The 22,512-nt window shown below is 35.9% G+C and overlaps 1 protein-coding gene across 3 annotated transcripts in view; it reads right to left on the bottom strand.

The window, feature by feature from the left end:
• Window positions 1–2,684: 2,684 nt before the first annotated feature.
• Window positions 2,685–22,512, bottom strand: part of LOC106871245 (peptidyl-prolyl cis-trans isomerase-like 1) — an 82,051-nt gene continuing 62,223 nt past the window's right edge. For 2 of the 3 annotated variants that reach the window (XM_052968004.1, XM_052968003.1), the window contains exons 2-5: window positions 18,302–18,355; window positions 10,348–10,502; window positions 7,984–8,052; window positions 2,685–4,714 (exon numbers count right to left, since the gene is read on the bottom strand). In XM_052968004.1, coding sequence (XP_052823964.1) covers window positions 4,497–4,714; window positions 7,984–8,052; window positions 10,348–10,502; window positions 18,302–18,355 — 496 coding nt within the window. In that variant the 3' untranslated portion in view covers window positions 2,685–4,496. Of the gene's footprint in view, window positions 4,715–7,983; window positions 8,053–10,347; window positions 10,503–15,672; window positions 15,789–18,301; window positions 18,356–22,512 lie in introns of those variants that run through there. The other variant, XM_014917598.2, reaches the window with a different exon arrangement.

Here is a 22,512-nt window from a genome sequence, read left to right as displayed (position 1 = left end):
ATAGAACGAGGCCTCTGTATTGAATGCATATTATTCCAGAACATGTTACAGTTTGGTTGTTCAAATTTAAGTATTGCCCTTTGAGTCATTTGGTTGATACGGTTGGATGCTTGTTTAAACCCTCTGTTATCTTCTGTTCTGTAAAATCTGAATTTGTATCCAGCATCCTGTTGTTCTTTCCTAGCAAGACAGACTGCTGCTGTCTCTCATATTACACTTCTAGGGTTCCTAATGGTGCTGATACTTTGCAAGCAGCTAAGATGGAAGCAAGGGTGTGTTGAAGGATGGTATTGACATCTTTGGAATCATAAAATATAAGCCGGTTTGGGCACTGTAACTAAGTAGAATAGGAGTTATAGTTAGCTTTATTCTAGTCAAAACAAGGTAATGATAGCTTTCTTTTCTGCTCATATGAGGTAGACTGGCAATGAATATAGTGTGATTGGGGTTACCTAAAGGGTCCCTGATGGTGATGCTGAGAATGGTTTCAATAGCAGTGGTGAATAGCAGATGCAAAGTGTTAATATTTCTTGAGAGGGAGGTGACTATTTGGGATCAGTTTGAATTCAGCACTAGGTCAAGGAAATCATTTGTGCTAAGCAACCAGTGAAAGGTGTCTGAGTTGATCTCTGGGTAATTGATGAAAAGATACGTAGATGTTTCCCTAGATGCAGTTCTGAGGATGTCAAAAAGCTGTGAGTCTTGATGGTAGTTTTATGGACAATAAACAACTTCAACTGTTGAAGTGTTTAGGCAAATGCCACAGAAAAATATCATAAGCAATTGTAACTGACTCTGAATGAAAAGTACTGACAACTCACCTGAATTAATATTCTAGTAGCGTTTGCAGGTGTGTCTTTTGCTATATAACATTGAAAATGTTTACATTTAGTAAATTTACTTTATGAACACAATGACAGCTAAAATCTTTGGGTATACTTTATAAAAAAGTCTAGTATGAAAAGTAAACAATACCGACACATAACTAACTTATGTAAGAGAACAATTGAAAATGTGTGGCACAAATCAATCTACTTGATTTAATTATAAGCAATAACAACAATAGAGATACAGATTGCTGTTGACACTATAAGGATAGTTGACCAAACCTTGTGCAGCTGGTCCTTTTTCTACTGTGTCTATGGTAAGAGCGTATAAACATGACAGACATTTCTATCTATCTTAATGCAGTGATGACTAAAGTCTTTGAGCATACTCCATAATAAACTTTAGCACTGAAGGATGTAAGCATTGGCAAAAAGCTAGTGCTTTTGGACTGAAGCCCTCTGAGTAACAGTGGTGAAGCAAGCCAGTGATTGGCACATTTGAAACTTGTCACCAATGTCACTATTATTCACATAATACGACATAAAATAAATAAAACTAATGTATTATTCACTTGGTATAACATAAAATAGACAAATTTAACAATGCAATTGTTCATCAGTTACAGTAAAATATAATAAAAAACTTACATCATAAGAATTTAGAAACTTCAAGTGATCGTGAATTCGTTTTTAGCCGTAATATTCAGAGCAGATAAAACTATTGATAATAGCATGTAAATATTGAGTTGCAAAACCCTTTTGGAGAGAAAAAGGTGAAGGCTGCTTTTGACTTTTAACCCAATATCATCATCATCGTTTAACGTCCGCTTTCCATGCTAGCATGGGTTGGACGATTTGACTGAGGACTGGTGAAACCGGATGGCAACACCAGGCTCCAGTCTGATTTGGCAGAGTTTCTACAGCTGGATGCCCTTCCTAACGCCAACCACTCAGAGAGTGTAGTGGGTGCTTTTACGTGTCACCCGCACGAAAACGGCCACGCTCGAAATGGTGTCTTTTATGTGCCACCCGCACAAGCCAGTCCAGGGGCACTGGCAACGATCTCGCTCGAAAATCCTACAGGAGCCAGTCAGGCGGTACTGGCAACGGCCACGCTCAAAATGGTGCATCTCATGTGCCACCCGCACAAGAACCAGTCCAGGGGCACTGGCAACGATCTTACTTGGCTTGCCGGGTCTTCTCATATACATACTATTATTTATAGGTTTATCTGCTTTGATTTCTACAGTTAAAAACGAACTATTTAAGCATTTCTCAAAAGGGAAAGGCATTTTTTTTCCTTTCACATTACTCCTTTTAATAGGCTCTGCTGAAGAGCGTATGTGTGAACGAATGATAGTGTGTGTGTGTGTGTGTCCATTGTGTTGGCAATACTATAGGGTAATATATGGATAATATTAATATCAAATTTCGGCACAAGGCCAGCAATTTCGTGGGAGGTCGCAAATCGATTACAATGAGTCCACTATTCAACTGGTACCTATTTTATAGACCCCAAAACTGTAAAAGGCAAAGTCGACCCCCAGCGGATTTGATCTCAGAACGTAAAGACAGACGAAATGCCATTAAACATTTCGCCCAGCCTGCTGAGGATTCTGCCAGCTTATTACAGATGGTTATTATTAACGTGATGTAAGCATACTTCAAACAGTGTAACATTTCAACTAGGATCTCCCAGCTGAGCAAAAGCTTAATGTGAACACATTACATACTGATACAGATCGACACTCAGGAAAATCGAACTCCAATACTTAACTGATACTTTTCTCACTTGTTCTTAGAAGAATGAAAGTGAAAGATGAATTCTGTAGGATTAAAACTCAGAATATAAAGAGCTTGAACAAATACAGCAAGATATTTTATTAACTCTCCAACAAATTACAAACCACCACTTTTAGGAAAGAGAAAGTAAAAAGATGAAAATGTCAGAAGTTTCTCCCCTTCATCTACTTCAACTGTTAAAGAGACAAGCAAAGGCCAGGGTATGTAACTCATGACATTTCCCTCTTATTTTGAAGATTCATTTTTTTAACCTTTTTCTCTACAGTTAAATTAATATAGTTATATTTCGGGATGGCTATTTTTTTTTTTTTTTGCCATTTATTTTTCTTTCATAAAGAAACAACAAAACTAAAAAAAGTTCACGGATGCAAACAGCATATTAAGCAAGCTCCAACACGCACACAAAACACACAGACGCAAACGCATGCGCGGATAAAGATACACATAGAAAGACGGAATAGACTAAACATGACAATAGATATGTGGGATGGATGGGTCACTGAAGAGATCACATGATGTGTGATGAAATATTGCAGACAAAGGATACTAAAATAAGAATAACAATAAAGCTGAAATGGAGAATGAGTATATAGTATGCGTGTTTATTTGGTAAAAAAAAAAAAGGAAAAAAATTACCATCCCAAAATATAACAATACCTGCTACGGCGGACATAAAGAATGTGGACCACACCCCCTTTGTTTTGTTTTTTACAGAAACCCCCATTTTCGAGTAACGAGATTCTAATTCTGCAAAAAAAAAAAAAAAAATGCCATTTTAAAGTATGTAGAAAAATATGGAGATCTCCATATTTTTCTACGTATTTTGCAAAAAGAAATTCTGTAAAAAGTGAAAATTGAAGAATTGGGGGTGGGGATTAAAATTTTAAAATGCCGTTTCTTTTGTAGAATGAGAACCCAGGTTCAAAATTTCCCCAAGATACCTGATGAAGGTTGGCAGGTATATCAGCCAAAACGTATCAACAAACAAGATGAGAACAAATATCCGTCAAATGTAAATAATGTACAAATGAAAATGATTGTTGTTGGAAACTGCAACAAGATTTCAGTTCCAGCTTATCGGGATGTTTCTTGTCTATTCTACAGTAAATCAAAGTTACTAAATGGAAGTATGAAAGAGCATGGAAATTGATGGTGACATGCAGTGATTTCTTTCTTAGAAATAAAGAAGAGGCTATACTGGAATGTAACTTGCTAGAACTCTGGTGTTAATAGACCATCACCAGCATCCAACTCCATAAGGCACTGAAAGGCATGTCATGGAAACAATCCAATCCAACAGTGTGTGTAGTTTATGTTGCAAGAATTCAGAAAACTTCAAGAGATATGAAATAAATCATCTTTCTTTTTTTTAAAGCGCTAGAACTCAAAGCAGATAATGTTATAAATATTAACATATAGACGAGCCTTCAATTTTTCCCCAAGGAGTTTTTTAACCCAAAATTCTGCATACTATTATTTATAGTTTTATCTATTTCAAATGCCATCAAAAAGAAAAACCAAAACACCAAAAAAAAGCATATATATCTATAAATTCAAATTACAATAAACGTAAACAAACAAACGAAGTTTGCTTTTAGAAGCGTTGAGATGTCTTAGAAAGTTAAAGAAGTGATTTTAAATTCTCAAATGCAGGATAATGTTAATAATATAGCCTGAACAGAATAAGCTACCCCTATTTTACAGAAAAAAGTGTGGGCGGCCTGGCCACCCACACTTTTTTCTGTAAAATAGGGGTAGCTTATTCTGTTCAGGCTATATTATTAGCATTATCCTGCATTTGAGAATTTATATATATCTATATATATACATATGTAGAGATATACACACACACATGGAAGTCCAGCATTATGAAGGGGTTGCACTTAGAACTTGCACTTCATCAACTAGTCGATCATTGCTATCTGTCTCTACAAGTCCAATGCTTTGAACAACAGAAATTCCAGTGCTGACACGACCAAAGATAGTGTGCTTGCCATCCAGCCACTGTGTTGGAGCTAGGGTTATGAAAAACTGGCTTCCATTAGAATTAGGTCCACTGTTGGCCATAGATAAAATACCAGCACCTGAAAGTAAAATCCAATACTACAATCATAGCAGATATTTTGCATATATATATGTGGGTTGCAGCTAAGTGAGCTAGTAAGATGTTCCTCTAGTGATAGGAGACATAGTTTGTTTCTACTCTGTATGCAATCACCAGTACCTGGTCTATATCATATCACTTCACTATATCACAGCTTAAGACATTCTAGTCTTATTATTACATGAAAGGAAGAGTTCAGGACTACAAAAAGGAGTTCTATTGAAATGGTGCATAATTAGCAATCGTTTTTTTTTAATTGATTATTAAATTATAAAACGATCGTTAATTATGCACCAACCCAATATATAACTCCACAAATGTTTTATTAACTCATAGTGTCATTTTTACCATCAAGTTAACACTAGAAATACAATGCGGTTTTATATATATTAAAGAGACTAGTGTCAGATAAAATACATTGTGATATTTGTTCCAATTTTTTGCACTCTGAGTTTAAAAACTGCCACGGCTCACATTGCTTTTCATCCTTTCAACATTGATAAAAAAAGAGGCATGAGTGTTGAGGTACATTACTCTCCTCCCATTGTGAAGGTTACATTAAGTCAAAAACAGGAAGGCCCCAAAGGGTGTCTGAGTCTGCTTGTGATTACACAGGCACCTCAAACAATTAGCATAAGCATGGTATATGCTATCAAGTCATAAGCACATGCAAGTGTTACCTGAATTTTTTTTTTTTAAGGTTATTCATAACAAAGTTGCAAATGAGATTCGTTGAACCAACCAACATTTCTCACTTCCAACAGTATCTCCATACTGCAATACATTCTGCTTTTACTCTACAATGATTAACTAAGAAAGTCTGAAGTAAATTGGTTTAAGAAATGTGGCTAGTGCAAGTGAACCCAAAGACACAGTCTTCAGTGCTAAATGTAAAAACATAAATATTCACCATTATACAATACCATGCAAAAGTCTTCGGCCACTTTGAACTATTGTACTAATTCTTTCCTTCTTAGGGCACAAAGGCCTGAAATGGTGGGGGGCAGTCGATTCGATTGACTCCAGTACACAACTGGTACTTAATTTATCAACCCCAAAAGGATGAAAGGCAAAGTCGACCTGGGCAAAATTTGAACTCAGAACATAAATACAGAAGAAATACCGCTAAGCATTTCACCCCACGTACTAAAGTTTCTGCCAGCTCGTCGCCTTACAATTTCTACTAATTGCCAACGAGTAAGTGGATGTTTTGCATTGCATTTTTTGACAGATGAAACATTGGCCCTGTTGGAGTCATTTCCATACCTAATCATTATATTTTGTAGTAGGGGTTGTAAATGAGAGGGGAAGATATGAGACGACTATCAAAAATGGCCATGCAAAAGTTCTTGGCCACCTCACATAAACCAATCAAGATACAGTGTTTTAAAACAGAAAAATATTTATAATGCAAATCTATAACATAATGTTCATTTCAAGAAGTTACTGTACATTGTTAACAGTTATTGTGGCTTCCCTTAGCTTGAATAATTGTTACAGTGTGCCTAGAAAGAGATGCATACAAATTCTATACCATCTTCACAACTCTTCAAGATTGCGTGGATTCTTCTGACGAACTCTCCTCCTTAGTTCTGTCCACATTTGCTCAATGATATTTAAGTCGGGGCTCTAAGCCGACCAATCTTTCAATACGGTAACACCTTCATTAGCCAGACTGTTGTGTTGCATGCAATCTGTAATATGGAGCTCCCTCATGCTGGAAAATCTCACCTTCATCCAAGTCTGGTATCAAATTGTCCTTTAGCAACTGGATGTATTTGACACTATTCAAGTAACCATAAATTTTAACCAACTTTTTTGAACCATCACTTTTTATGTATCCCCAAAGCATCAGACTCTTAACCGCAAACTTCACTGTTTTTTGTTGTGGAACATGGATCGTTTCGCTTTCCTGGAGGCCGTCTAACAAATTCTCACTTATTAGAAATTAACATACTAAATTTTACCTATCGCAGTAATATTATACATGATAAAACTAGTAATGGTTATTAAAATAAAATGAGATCTCATCAGGCACAAAGAAGTCATTAACTGGCAATGTATAACGTAAATTTACAACTTTGCCTTTATCAATTTTTTTTTATCATTTCACTGTTAAAAGCTCATGCAATCCATTTTTGGAGTAAAAATTTATAAATTATCATCCATGCTAAGTTAGTTTAGCCGTGATACCTCACTCACCACTTAGATGGGTGCTAGGCATTACAACTACCTTAGGATGGGGTGGAGAGCTAAAAAAAAAATGGTTAAGAACCACTGTTTCAGACAAACAGTCCTCACTTAATCATTGATCAACTATCCCTACCTTAAAGCATCCTATAAATAATACATAATAATAATAATACATATTAATAATAATAATAATACATATTAATAATAATAATAATACATATTAACTAATAATAATAATACATATTAACTAATAAAGGAGGAGTAAATAAAAAGCAAATAAAGTTTAAATCATTGAAGAATTTTGATATATTTCACACAGATGCAGGTATACCAGTGTAGGTAACGAATTTGCTTTGTAACTGTGAGGTTTCGAGTTCTATCTTACGGCATGGCACTTTGAGCAAGTGTCTTCTACAGTAGCCTTAGATTGACCAGTACCTCGTGCATGGAATCAAAAAGGAGAAACTGTATGGAAGCCCATCAAGTGCACGTATCTACATGAGTGTGTGTGTATGTGCATGCATGTGTTTGTGTGAATGTGCATATCCTGCATCTGTATATGGAAACTGTTTTAGTGGAAATTGGTGACATTGCTTGCTAACAAACCACTCTGGAGGTTTGAAGATGAATGGAATAAAAAAATCCCGCCAGTGTCACATAACTAGCACCTGTATTGGTGGCATGTAGAAAGCACCCTTTGAACATTGAGCCTCAAGGAGGCAGTGATAAGTAACCAAGACCTTTGGTGACATGCTGTGCTTGAGAAAACCTGTCAAGCCAAGTGAAATCGTAGCCGTGACTGATGCTGGTGTCATATATTTGGTACATAAAAAGCACCCATCACACTCTTGGAGTGGTTGGTGTTAGGAAGGACACCCAGCCATAGAAACCATTCCAAACCAGACTGGAACCTAGTGCAACCTCCTACTTGAAAATCAAGCAAGGGTTAGCAACAAGAAGCTCATCTGACTGTAAAATAATGCCCAAATAATAAGTATTCTTTAAACTCAAACTAGCATCAAAAAAAAAAAAAAAAAAAAAAAAGATTGTATTTACCTGTATGTTTCAAGTCATCTGAAAATTCATCCTCAAAATGTTTGCCATAAATTGATGCTCCACCTCGACCTTTCGTCAAAAAATATCAATTAAGAGGTGAAAAATATGAAACTGATAAATAAGTCATTATTATAAATTAAAGCTAAAGAACAACTCAGCAATCATATCTTTTAACATTACACAGTTAATATTTATTTCCTTAAAACAAGTTAACCCTTTAGCTTTGAGATTACTGTCCAATTTAATAATCATTCATTCACATCGTTTTGAATTATTAATCATGCGTTAACTCGTTGCATTGAGATTTTGAAGATGTGATTGTTTATGATTTGAATGACACTGTCAGGTAGGTGTGAGAAGCTAGATCTGGCCAGTTTGAACATAAAACAGATAAAATATTTTGAGCCAGATGCGGCCAGTTTAAATGCGAAAGGGTTAATGATGCAAGAGGCTGGTTCTGTTTTTCCAAATGAATTACTTTCCCTCCAATGATGTACTTCCTAAAAATGTACTACACAACAGCTGAGTGCCACCTAAACCTACAGGCAAGTAAAATTTAGCCAACAAGGACACAACACAATTCATATGGCATTCTAAAGAACATCATCAACATCTGCTTTTCATGCTTATATGAGCCAAACAAAATTTGTTGAGGCAGAATTTGTGACCAAATTCTCTTCCTGTCACCAGCCCACATCTGTTTCAAAGCGAGGTAGTATTTTCCCCAAGTCTTTTGAACACAAACAAGTACAGTGGCCAAGCTGGTTTTCACATAAGATTACAAATGAATGACAAAGCAAAGTAGTATTTTCCCCAAGTCTTTTGAACACAAACAGTACAGTGGCTAAGCAGGTTTTCACATAAGATTACAAATGAATGACAGTTTACATGGCATTTCTTTATAATTAGCATGTATGTATTTTCATCGAGCGAGATCGTTGCCAGTGCCAATGGACTGGCTCCTGTGCAGGTGGCACGTAAAATACACCATTTCGAGCGTGGCTGTTGCCAGTACCACCTGACTGGCCTTCGTGCCGGTGGCACGTAAAAGCACCCACTACATTCTCGGAGTTGTTGGCATTAGGAAGGGCATCCAGCTGTAGAAACTCTGCCAAATCAGATTGGAGCCTGGTGTAGCCACCTGGTCCACCAGTCCTCAGTCAAATCGTCCAACCCATGCCAGCATGGAAGGTGGACGTTAAACGACGACGATGATGATGATGATTATTTCAGTTTCTGTCCATGAAATCCACTCACAAGGCTTTGGTCAACCAGGGGCTATTGAAGACACTTGCTCAAGATGCTGTGTAGTGAGATTGAACCTGAGACTATATGTTTGGAAAGCAAACTTCTTAACCACACAACATTTATAGTTGAAATTTATAGAAAAACATAAAAACGAAGACAGGTGTATAAACAACAAGCAGGTGTATTAGTTTGATGCTCAGGAAAATGAAAAAGTCTTTTACATTTCAAGCCTATGCTCTTCAACAGAAAGGAATGCGAGAAAATAAAGAGAGAGAGAATGAAAAAAAAATTGTAGATTTAGGAGTCAAGCATGGTTTCAGTAACACTTGTGGCCAGGATGTGTTTACTAACCCAATTTCTAAGACTTCTGAAAAACCACTCTGCATTGCAAAACAGCCATCAATTTTATAAAATTGATTAAATAAATAGCATTTAGAAAAAACAAATTTTTCTGTACAATTAACGTAAACCTTAAAAGCAAAGTGTGCACAAGAATACTTTTATTTCATGTATCTTCACATGACTCTGTTTGAGCAAAAGGTGATGTCATGCATGTAATGCACAGTGCAGCCTGTCACTGTGCATAATGACTGGTGGAGAGAAAAGAATGTTCTTAGTTGGCAACAGGAAGAGCATCCAGCCATAAAACACTGCCTCAATAAGTCTTTATCCAACCCATGGAAAAGCAAATGTAAAATGAATGAATTCTAAGAAAATTATTGCCTTCATTAAGAAACTATTAATATAATGCTGATGAAAGGCATATATTAGAAATCATTAGTCAAATGCAGTGGTTCCCAACCCTTTTATCTAAATGAGTTTTCCCACAGATCTCTTTTAATATGCCTATCCTTATGCGTGTATGTGTGTATATATATATATATATATATATATATAAATAAAATGAAATTTTGAATTTAGCTCACAGACCCCTAGTACTACCTTTGTGGACCATCAAGGGTCTGCAGACCCCAGGTTGTTAACCACTGGTCTAATGTAACCATTGAATTAATAAAGCTAATTTAATATAAAAATAATTACCAATCTTAATTTTTTAAAAAATAGTAGGTAACATAGAAAAATACAAAATGTTGAGGGCAAAAGAAATACTCTCACCTGTTCCAGTAGGGTCACCTCCTTGAATCATAAAATCTTTTATGACTCGGTGAAATTTTGTACCATTATAGTAACCTCGTCTAGAAAGTTCTGCAAAATTACGACATGTTTTTGGAGCTTGTTTCCAGTATAGCTCAAATGTGATACTGCCCATTCTTTAAAATCAAAAAGAAAAAAATATATGAAATGCCATAAAGTTGAATGAGATAAAAATCAATTCTTTTTCATTTGTTAATGACCTAAGGATGGTTTTTAAAGATATACAAATTGAATAAATAAATACAAAGCTAGATTAATATATTCAAATGTTGAACAAAAATATTTGCTCTATAAAGTTCTCCTACTTGATGACTTGGAAAATTAGTCATCTCTGTCACTGCATTTCTTTGATACAAACTGTAGAATAGTCACTCATTTCTTCAGTCACATTACTCAGATTGTCTTTTATATCAAACCCTTTACGGTTTAACATAATTTATGGGCGTTTGTTGGGGTCTAATGTCACTAATGACTTTTCAGATGATGTAAAACTTGCCACCATTATATACTAAGAAGATATTTTGACTATTTTTTATTTTTCATGAGTGCATGGTAGTCTCATTTTCATAAAAGTGCTCAGCAGTCCATGCTGTGTAAGTGCATATCCCAGCGCTTTATGGGTTAAAGTTGCCAGACCTACCTGCTACAAAGACAGCAATGTTTGTTCATTTACATTTACTGGTGCATTTTTAGGCAGAAGGTAAAGCATAGCCAAATCAACAATGAGGGAGTCATGCAGTTACCCAACCTATTATTGTCTTAAAAGGGAAAACACATAAGCTAATGTAGTCATAGATACACAAAAAGATGGAATGGTTGTGGGCTAAAATACCTTTGATCATATTTGCTTTATGATGCATAGCTAGGACTAAACAGCAGAAATGATCTTCATACCTTGCTCACTCTTGTCACACCTGCCTCAGTTTCTAGTTTTATACCAAACATTCTACACAAGCAACTCTTTGCAAATTACTTTAACATGGGACTTCTTTTCATTCTCATGTATCCAACCAAACATTCACCTTCAACATTTCAGTTTCACTAGTAACAACAATTTCAATAGGCCTTTTTTTTTTTTTTGCACCAGGAGGGTAAAAGCATTGCATGTGACCCTTTTCAGAACATCTGAGACCCTTGGGAGGGAGGAAGCATTCACAAACCAGGAATCTGATCTGAATCCTTGCAATAGAATAGACTCTGCTAAAGTACCCAAGGTGCCCAATCATCATCATCCAAGTTTAACGTCTGTTCTCTATGCTGGCATGGGTTAAACGATTTGACACTGGCTAGCAGTGAGCTATCTAGACTCCAATTTCTATTGTGGCATGCTTTCTACAGCTGGATGCCCTTCCTAACACCAACCACTTAATAGAGTGTGCTGTGTGCTTTGTACTGGTAAAGGTGCATTTACGTACCACTGGCACAGGCCACCTGAAAGGACAAGGCTGTATGTGTGGAAGACTGTGATTTTACTTAGCTTAACATGTCTTATCAAGTACAGCAAATCACCACATCTACCAACCTCACAAGTAATGGTGTTAAATGGGGTGACAGATTAAATATCATTCAAATAAGCCATAGTGGAATTTGAACTCAGAACACAAAGAGCTGAGATGAATACTGCAAGGCATCTGGTACGTTCTTGCAATTTTGTTCAACATTGGTACATTTTTTTTTTTATTATGGACACCAAAAGGACGAAATATTGGTTTCAATTATTGGCACAAAGCAAGCAACTTTGGGGAAGTGGTAAGTCGTTTATATCGTCCCCAGTGTTCAACTGATATTTATTTTATCAATCCTGGAAGATTGAAAGGTAAAGTTGACTTCAGCAGAATTTGAACTCAGAACATAAAGATGGACAAAATACCACTAAGCAAGTAATGGACGATTCTTTTATGACTTCATTGCTTTCAGGCTTAGCGTCAGGTATTTTCGCGCCTGACATCACAAAATGCGTCTGAATAAACATTGCCGGACAACAAATAGAGACTTGGACTTTGCTTAGAAAATATTTTTCATTTTTAACCTCGTATATAGTATGCAATAGGGATTTTGACCTTTAAATTTTGGGGAAAAATGCGGATTATACTCGAGGATTTACGGTATATATTTTTACTGCTTGATCTGGTGGAAGTTGTACCCATATCTGTAAGCAGTATATAAGAAACTATCCAGCATGCTAACAATTTTGCTAGCTCACTACCTTTTAAAAGGATGAAATAGTAAAGGCACGTCAACAAGTAGTAGCACTTCTTTTCTCAAACAAAAAAAATTAAAACTGGGATTAAGAATGAATAAGTAATCTGATCTTCATCTGAATTTCATTGTAAAATATTGCAGAGCAAATCATGTTTCAATCGTTGAACTCTCTTGTACAGCTGTGGTATTGAATCACATCAACAAATTATCTTTATTCATAAGATCATCTGGTTATAGCCAGATTCAGGAAATATGTACAATGGCACCATTTACTATTGTTACTGACAGGAGTGCACAATTGTGCATAACTTGTAGACAATGCAAACCAAGATTCTTCAAACCTGAAACAAACCTGTACACATTATACAAACATGTAGAGCTTTTAAACATCTCAATATTGGTATCGTCAGATGAAATTATCCTGCAAGATTAACTGGATACCTCATACTATATAAAACAGCATTGAATCAGCAGAGCTGTTAGAGCATCAGGCAGAATGCCTCACAGTTCTGACTCTCTATACTTTGAGCTCAAACAGCACCAACTTTGCCCTTCATTCTTCTTTGGGTTCTGACTTCAAATCTGACCAGGGCCTACTGCTCAGCATAACACCACCTGGTACTTTATGTTTCTTCAGCAGACAACATTCCATTACAAACATTAGGGCTTTCTCGTTTGAGCATAACTTTTTCCTTCCTTTTCACCAGCCTCTGAAGCTCTGCAAAGGATCATAAGAAGTGCCTTTTCTCTTAAAACGTTTTTAAAATCCTTCAAATAACAGACAAGCAGTTATCATAGTTTCTTATATACTGCTTACAGATATGGGTACAACTTCCACCAGATCAAGCAGTAAAAATATATACCGTAAATCCTCGAGTATAATCCGCATTTTTTCCCCAAAATTTAAAGGTCAAAATCCCTATTGCATACTATATATGAGGTTAAAAATGAAAAATATTTTCTAAGCAATGTCTGAGTCTATATTTGCTGTCCGGCAATGTTTATTCAGATGCATTTTGTGATGTCGGGCGCGAAAATACCTTAAGCTAAGCCTGAAAGCAATGAAGTCATAAAAGAATCATCCATAACTTGCAGTAAGCAACATTTATTAAAATAAAAGTATTCAGAACACAGAATAACATGTAACAAAAACAATTTGCAAACATATTTACATTCTCATATGACAGTTAAGAACATCGCCATTATTGTATTATGCATACGTGGAAGTGTTTGATTACAGAGGAACAAATGGAGCAGTTATTTGATGATGAAAGTGATGTGAATTTGAAGGATTTGAATAAATGTTTTTGCTTTTGCTTTTGTAACTAATAGTGATAAATATGTAAAGGCAATTTACTTAATATTTATTTTTCACTGATGTTATTACTGTTATTTCTTTATTTTCTGCAAACAAAGTGCACAAAAAAGCTACACATTTGCATTATGTTATATATACAATAATAATAAAGGATGTTACCGTATATATGTTTACAAACCAAGGATGTTATATAGATCTCCTTAACTCAAGTTAGAGAAGGGGTGCGTATTATACTCGAGGATTTACGGCATATAAAAAATAGTGAAGATGTTTAAAATCAGCGGTCCTCAAGCATTTTTTATCTATGGATCCCTTTGATTACTATTCTATTCTGTTGGACTCCGTTGCCATTGCTGTTTAAAAACGAATTTTATAGATACTTCTTTCGAAATTCCTATTTTGTTAATCACACATTCACTTGTGTAAGTTGAGCTATGTATAACATTCGAGAAAGAAACTTAATTATTTCCTGCAATAAATACATCTAAAGCAAAATTTTTTCATGGGCCAACAATTTATCATTTTGCCAGCATAGACACCCAAAAATCTTGTATGGACCCCCAGGAGTCATATGGACCCAGCTAAAAAAAATCACAGTATTACTGTTTCTTTATAAATCTCATATTTACGTTGTATTATTTTTGTTTTTATTTTATTATCAGAGCGACTTGAATAAGTTTTATGGTAATTTTTCTGATTAACACCCGCACGATCTTCACTAGGGGGTTAGGGTTTTAGGGTCAGGGTTAGTTTTAGGGTTAGGGTTAGGGACGGAATTCCCTAATCCAAACCCTAAATCCCTAACCCTAACCGTAACCCTAAAACCCTAACCCTAAAACCCTGGTGAAGATCGTGCAGGTGTTAATCTGAAAAATTACCCGAAAAAGTCATGCTTATGTTGATTATTAAGAGTTAAGAAAAAATTGTTTTAGTCGTTTTACTTTAGATATAACGATTTAAAAGTTTTGGCATAAAGCCAGCAATTTCGGAGAGGTGAGAGATCGATTACATCGATCCAGATGTCTTGCAAATAACTCGCACATGCAAGTGCTACCAGTCGAGAACTCCACATATCAAAAGCCAGCAAGTGTATAGAGTCATCAAGAGAGAATGCGCGCTGTTTCGGGGCCTACCTGGTACTTATTTTATCGACCCCGAAAAGGTGAAAGGAAAAGTCGACCTCGACGGAATTTGAACTCAGAACGTGACGACGGACGAAATGCTGCTAAGCACTTTACCCGGCGTGCCAACGATTCTGCTACCTATTTGTATAGACGCGAAAAGCGAAGATAAAGAATACGCACACCTGGTCTTTAGGATCAGGATAGGGTTACGCCCTAAGACGAGCGGTGTGCGTATTTTTTACCTCCACCGACACCAAAATATTAGTATTTTTTAAGAAAAATAAATTAGTTTTTAACTTTGAAAAAAAAAAACTAACAAATTATCTAAACGAGTAGAGAATATATTTTACCAAATCGGTAAATCTTACGAGATACTCATCAGAGGTGAGTTCTCTTTCGTGTGACAACTGAAAGGTAAAATATTTTCGGTAATTTTTCAGATTAACACTTGCACGATCTTCACTAGGGTGTTAGGGTTAGGGTTTTAGGGTCAGGGTTATGGTTAGGGTTTTAGGGTCAGGGTTAGGGTTAGTGTTAGGGTTAAGGTTAGGTAATTGTGCGGGTGTTAATCTGAAAAATTACCACATTTTCAGCTATCCTACAATTTGACACTAATAATGCGAGAAAATAAATATGGCTCACGTCGTTTCAAATGTAACAAATGAAGGCTGCCAGGAGCTTGACGGTAGACCGTAAGATGACATGTTGAATAACTTGTTTATACCGCCAACCGACAGATGAACTATTATTCAAAAATATACGTTTCGTATTTATCCTTTCCGAATATTTTTTTATCTCAAGAATACATTAAAAATATATAGAGAGAGAGATATAGTGACAGAAAAGTTTTCAAATGTTTAATGATAAATTACCATGATTAGAATAAGGGATCTGAGGATCTAGTAGTACAATAACAACGTTTGGCTAATTAACTAAACAATACATCTACTACAGTTAGCACTTAAAGGGTGTCATTTAAAATTTATTATAAACTAAATAAAATGAACTCAAATGCGATATGAAGATGTATTCTTTAAGGTTTAATGGTTACAGCTTCTTTAGGAAACATTGAATACGAAACTAAAGAAGCTAACTATATATTTCTTGACGGTTGATTAAACTTCATAACCAAGTACTACCCACCAAATAAATTTGTATTGAATTCTGATTTCAACAAAGGAACAAAAGTTGTTGGGGGTGTCTCCAGTTCTGTAACAGAAGTACCAATTTTGATTCTCAAGAACTTTTTTTTTTTCATATTATCAAAATAATCGTAATCTACACCTTCAAAAACATGAAAATTTTCACTAAAAATGAATGTATTTTTGAGGAAGTTATGGGAAATAAAATTGAATTGGGGTTAATACACTTCTGTAGTTAGCTCTAATGAATCTGCCATTTGCTGATATCACATCGGTAACTTAAAATGTGATCTGTTGCCTCAAATCAAACCAGTTTATTTTTTTATTTTTCAGAAGAATTTTGTAGATGACTTGGAATATGTTGAATCTTGTCAAAACATCTTGCAGATATGATGATATCAGCAAAACTCTAGTCAATCAACAACTACACATCAAATTCTTTGACTGAAAAAATTCTAACGAATCCAAAAGTGTCGACGGAAAATCAGTCAATTGGTGATTGAGCAAGTCAGAGCTTATAAAAGGGCAGCAAAAACAAGCTAGCTAGAAGAAAGGTTCATCACAGAGAGAACAGTGTCAAATGACCATGGTCAGTCGGTCATAGTCAGATCATGTTGGACAGAGAAAAAATGCAGTCATGTATAAGGCTTAGGTAAGTTCAATACCAGTTGTTTTCAACTGTTAGACTGGTTAATAAGAATCTTCTGCAACACTCCATGGCATAACTGCACTAACAGAGGTACCACCTCCTACAAACAGAGTAGGATTGCAAGAGCACAAAGAAAACATGAGCAGCATAAGTCCAGAGCTAATTCTTTGCCTTCATTCTTAGCAGACCACTAGCGCTTGACTTGCAGCAGAACCTTCCAAGCACGCATCAGCTTAATTGACCACAGCCAGGCACATCTTGACCCATCTCCACCCATGTGTCTTTTAGTCATTGTTGACCACAGCAGAAGAATGTTATAATTTATTTACTTAATCCCTCTCTCTCTTTTTTATATCTCTTTCATCTGTACAGCATCACACAAACTGATCAACTAAATTACAAGTGGAGCACAACATTCAGTTTCAGAATCAAGCTATAATGTCAATTTAATTTTTTTGTTATCTTAGGCTCTATTTTGTTATACTCCTTTGGAACAAATGTGTTGCAGCTTCAACAATCAACAATAAAATGGATGATGAACTAGCATAACGGTCTACTCTCATTTTTCCTTTGTAAAACTTTTCATTCATTGTCAAATTAATCCCTCTGTTAAATGTCTTTAAAAAATAAAAAAAATTTGAAGTAGTTTTTAAAACTGAAACAGAAATGTTGAGCATAATTCCGTGCAAGTGTGCAGCTAATTGTGAATTCTAATTGTAGCACAAATAACTAACTCTAACATCTTTATCTTTATTTTTTTTTTTTAGCAATTTTTCATATTTATGTTTTAGAAACTTTGTTGGTTTATGAGGACATTATGATTCTACTTCTTTCCCTCCTTCACCCCACAAAATTTTAGAGCTTCAGCTAATTACATTTCTAATTGAACCACATTTTGAGCTATGCTGAACATGTCTAGAGAGAGTATGTGTGTGTGTGTGTGTGTGTGTGTGTGTGTGTGTGTGTGAAAGAATGATGACTAGAGAGACACTTCTTGCAAGGTTTAAGAAAACATATTTACTGTTGGAGAAAGAAAAGTACACAAGAATATGACTTATGCTTTATGACATATGCTTTATATATACCTTTTTTAAAGCATTGTGGAAAATCTCAGGTCCTGCCATCGAAATCCCAGTACTTAGTTTCATCAGTGGCACACTTGAATGGTTGCAGCAACATATAGGGTGCTAACAAATTATTCTCATTTAGAAATTGGAGAAAAGTATCTCCATCTAATTTCTTCCAGAATTAATTCTTAGAAAGGGCATTTTCAGGAAAAATTAAAATACCAACGCTTTGCTCACAGTTCAGTTGTAAAATTCTTATTAGATATCACACACCTGTGACCTCTTCAGCAACTCTTCCATCCCACATCTTCTTCTGTTCTGTTTAGTCCATTCTCACTAGATGATCTTTTTAATTTTCCAGCCTGTACTAACCTTTGACCACAAAGAAAGTAAAGGTCAAGATTATCTCTTACCTTGAATTTACTTGCCAGTATTTTCTCCCTTTTATGAGAGGTTCAAGAACCATTCTGTAAAATAAGGTTAATTAAGATTTGTTACTTATCTTACAAGACTGTGCTGATCAAGAGACAAATATAAGTGTGGTTCAAATATACAAATTGCCACATACTGCTGTAGAATGAAAGGGTTTTACATAGATGAAATTGCAAAACAGGGTTTACACACACACACGCTGACATCAACTTTACATGATCTATCCAATGTCCATGGATACTACGGACTGTACTGTAATCATCCCAGGAATGCAGACTTAAGAAACATGACTTGTGGAAACATATGTAGCAATGCATTAACTAGCACTGACCACTTCCCAGCACCTACACCATCATCCACACACCTACAAATGCACACAGGCACACATCAATGTCCCCAGCCCCACACGCACATACATGCTCTCACATACACACACACGCGCACCTTTGATTTGGGATCACCACTATTTTATTATCTCCCCTTCTTCCTAGCTCTCCTGTGTGACCCCCTCTGTCCGGCATCCGCCATGATAGATCGCTAGCCACTAAACCTTTTTCTATTGTCTCTCCCTGTTTATTTCTGTGTTCCTTTCTGTCGAAGAGCGTAGGCTCGAAACATAAAAGACTTTCTCACTTCCCGAGCGTTAAACTAATACATCTGTTTGTTGTTTACACACCCATCTTCGTCTTTTGTTTTTTTGTAAATTCTCACTTTATATATATATATATATATATATATATATATATGCACACATATACACACAGATACACACACACACACACACGTGAGTGCATGTTATGTATGTATGTATATATAAAACACATGCATATATATATATTCTTATTCTTTATGCTGCATGTCTCGTTTCTTTGTTTGTTTTTTTCGTTGTTCGAAAAAAGTTTGTTTTCTGTCTTCGTCTTTATATTTTCATTTCTCATTGTGTTTAGCGTTTTTTGTGATGCCCTGTACCCATATATGCATGTATGTATACATATAGATGTCGGTATGTACATATATGTATGGATATATGCATATAACTATATATTATTTGTGTTATATATATATATATATATATATATATATATATACATATGCATGTGTTACAGTGTGACATATGTGTGACACATTTAATCTGGTCTATCTAATTTACTTACAGCCCTGAGTAATAGTTGGTTTATAAGCAATATCTTTAAAAACAGTTAAAAGTAGGTTACTGAGTCACTGCTGAAATTTCAGTATATATATCTAAACTTGCCTGGCTAGTCACTCTTTTTCTGTTCACGAAGATATTGTATCAGATTGAGTCAAAAATTTATTTGGGATTTTCACTGACGAATTTTTTTTTTTTCCGCAATTTGTATCTCCATGTTATATTATTAATTTCATACAACTTGTCTGGTTATTGTTGAATTGTTTATTCTTTATTTTCATATGTAACATCATCATCATCATCGTCGTTTAACATCCGCTTTCCATGCTAGCATGGGTTGGACGATTTGACTGAGGACTGGTGAACCAGGTGGTTACACAAGGCTCCAATCTGATTTGGCAGAGTTTCTACAGCTGGATGCCCTTCCTAACACCAACCACTCAGAGAGTGTAGTGGGTGCTTTTACGTGCCACCGGCACGAAGGCCAGTCAGGTGGTACTGGCAACGGCCACGCTCAAAATGGTGTCTTTTATGTGCCACCTGCATGGGAGCCAGTCCAGTCGCACTGGCAATGATCTCGCTCAAATGTCCTTACACGTGCCACTGGCACAAGTGTCATCACGATTTCGCTTGCCTCAAAAGGTCTTCGCAAGCCGAGTTTCTGTTTCCAATGAAGGAGACGACGTTGGCATGTGTGCCATCCGTCGAAATTAGTTCGATTTCACTTGCCTCAACAGGTCTTCGCAAGTGGAGTTTAGTGTCCAACGTAGGAAGGTACGCATTCTGGCAGAGGCCTTGGATTTAGGTCTCACTTGGCTTGCCGGGTCTTCTCACAGACAGCATATTTCCAAAGATCTCGGTCAGAATAAATAATAATTGTTTATCCTTTATCTTACAGCATTGCTAATGAGTAGTGAAAAGAATTGCAACTAGGTCAATTAGGGCCATTTTATACTATCTGTGGGAAAAAAGATTGAGTGCAAGAACAGCAAAAGAAGAAATTAATGATGTGGAAGGCTCAGGAACTGTTAATGCACATGAGACACAAAACTGGTTCAAACATTGCAAGGGAGATTACACCAACCTCAAAGAGAAACCAAGGTCAGGGAGACCTGTTGTGGAAGATGAGGCCTTGATGGAAATGGTTGAACAACAGCCAAGCACAAGCACTTGTACATTGTTGGCAGAAGTTGGTCCTTCACAAAGCACCATCATCACCACCTCCATAAGTTTGGCCTTGGGAAAAGATGCTATCGAGAAGCTCATCATGAACTGACCAATGACCAGGCTCAACAACATCTGAACATTTTTAAACAACTGCTAGCAAACCTTGAAATACCTGTCTTTAGCACTGAATTGTAACTGGGAATGAAAAATGGATCTGTTTTTGTAATCCTACTGAGAGAGATCAGTGGCTTCATTCCAGCCAGGCTTCAGAACCTATTATTAAATAAGGGCTTTTTGAACAGAGGGTCATGTTGTATGTTTGATGGAATTTCAAGGGGATGTTGCACTTTGAGCTTATTCCAGATGGCAGTGTCATACTGTGAATGCTAACCTTTACACTCAACAATTGCAGCAAGTGTATGATACTCTGAAAAGCTACCACCCAGCATTAATCAGTTGAAGACACACACTCCTACACCCTGCCAATGTGACCAAGTGCAAGCTTGTGGGGGTGGAAGTGCTGCCTCACCCTGCCTACAGTCCAGAACTTGTACCATCAAACTACCCCTTTTTCTAAACAGTGGATCATTACGTGCGTAGATGGAAGTTCAACAAAATGGATGAGGTTGAAAAAGGTGCAGAGTGTCCTTTGCCGCTAAACCAGCCAAAATGGTGTAAGCACGCAATTCAGCTTCTGGCACAATGGTGCCAACAGACAATAGAATATGATGGGATATATATTTTGATGAATGAATGCTTAATGTATGTAATTTGTTTGGACTATTGATTAAAGCTTGAAATACAAAAAAAACTTTTGATACAACTTGGTATATACATACAAGGGGTTTACATGTATATAGATGTACAATACTGGCTAGAAATCTATAGAACCATATTCTATAGTACAATATAACATTAGAATGATAATAATAAAGTTTTCTTATAGAAATTTTGAATGACTGATTTAATGGAATCTGGTGTTTGACTAATTACTTATTCTATTAATCTCTTGAAGGGTGGAAAGCAAATTCATCTATGGCTGAATTTGAACTCAGAATATAAAGACATATAACAAAATTCCACAAGACATTCTGACCTAATGTTCTAATCTTTCTACCATTCCGTCATGCTTGGAACAATAGTAATGGTTTCTTAGGGCTTTTATTTTATTCTATCTTTTTTATTTTTTTCTTACTGTCTAGTCAGGAAGAAGAGCTGTGTCCATAGCCTCTTTCAGAGATTCTGTGAGATTCTCTTCTTCTGCCTCCCTCTTCCTCTACCTGCCTCCTCCATACCTCTCATTCCCCCCTCTTCCCCTATCTGTTCTCTTCTTCTTATTACTCTATCCACATCTAGGAATTTTTTGCTTTAGTTTTTTATATGAGTATTACATTAAATTATGTACTTAAATAATACTTTATTTTGCTTTATGTTCTGGCTTAAGATCTCACTAAGGCTGATTGTGTCCTTTCGCCCTTCCAGAGTAGAAAGAATGAAATAAGTGCCAGTCAAGTAAAGCCTTGGGATCTTTTTTAAAACAGGGGCCACATTTTTCATTAATGTTTTACATAGTGTTTTTGGTACGGAAAGACTTTCAAACTTCGTATACTTATCTATTTTGTGTTATAGAACAGAAAAATATTTTTGTATTCGAATTTATTTCATGTAAAAAATTGTCTTATTTCGATAATTTCAACCAATCACTGACAAGTATTCAGTTGTTTATATTTACTCCTTTGGCTCATTAAGTGATGTAAAGCGTATTTAATCTCCATACCTTCGTTTTATTTGCTTTTTTCAGTTTAAATTTGCTTTAACCCTAACCCTAACCCTAAGGTTAGGGTTAGGGTTAGAGTTAGGGTTAGGGTTAGGGTT

Source organism: Octopus bimaculoides, chromosome 5 (genome assembly GCF_001194135.2).
Source record: "Octopus bimaculoides isolate UCB-OBI-ISO-001 chromosome 5, ASM119413v2, whole genome shotgun sequence".
Lineage (NCBI taxonomy): Eukaryota > Metazoa > Mollusca > Cephalopoda > Octopoda > Octopodidae > Octopus > Octopus bimaculoides.
This window is presented reverse-complemented; position numbering and strand designations above follow the sequence as displayed.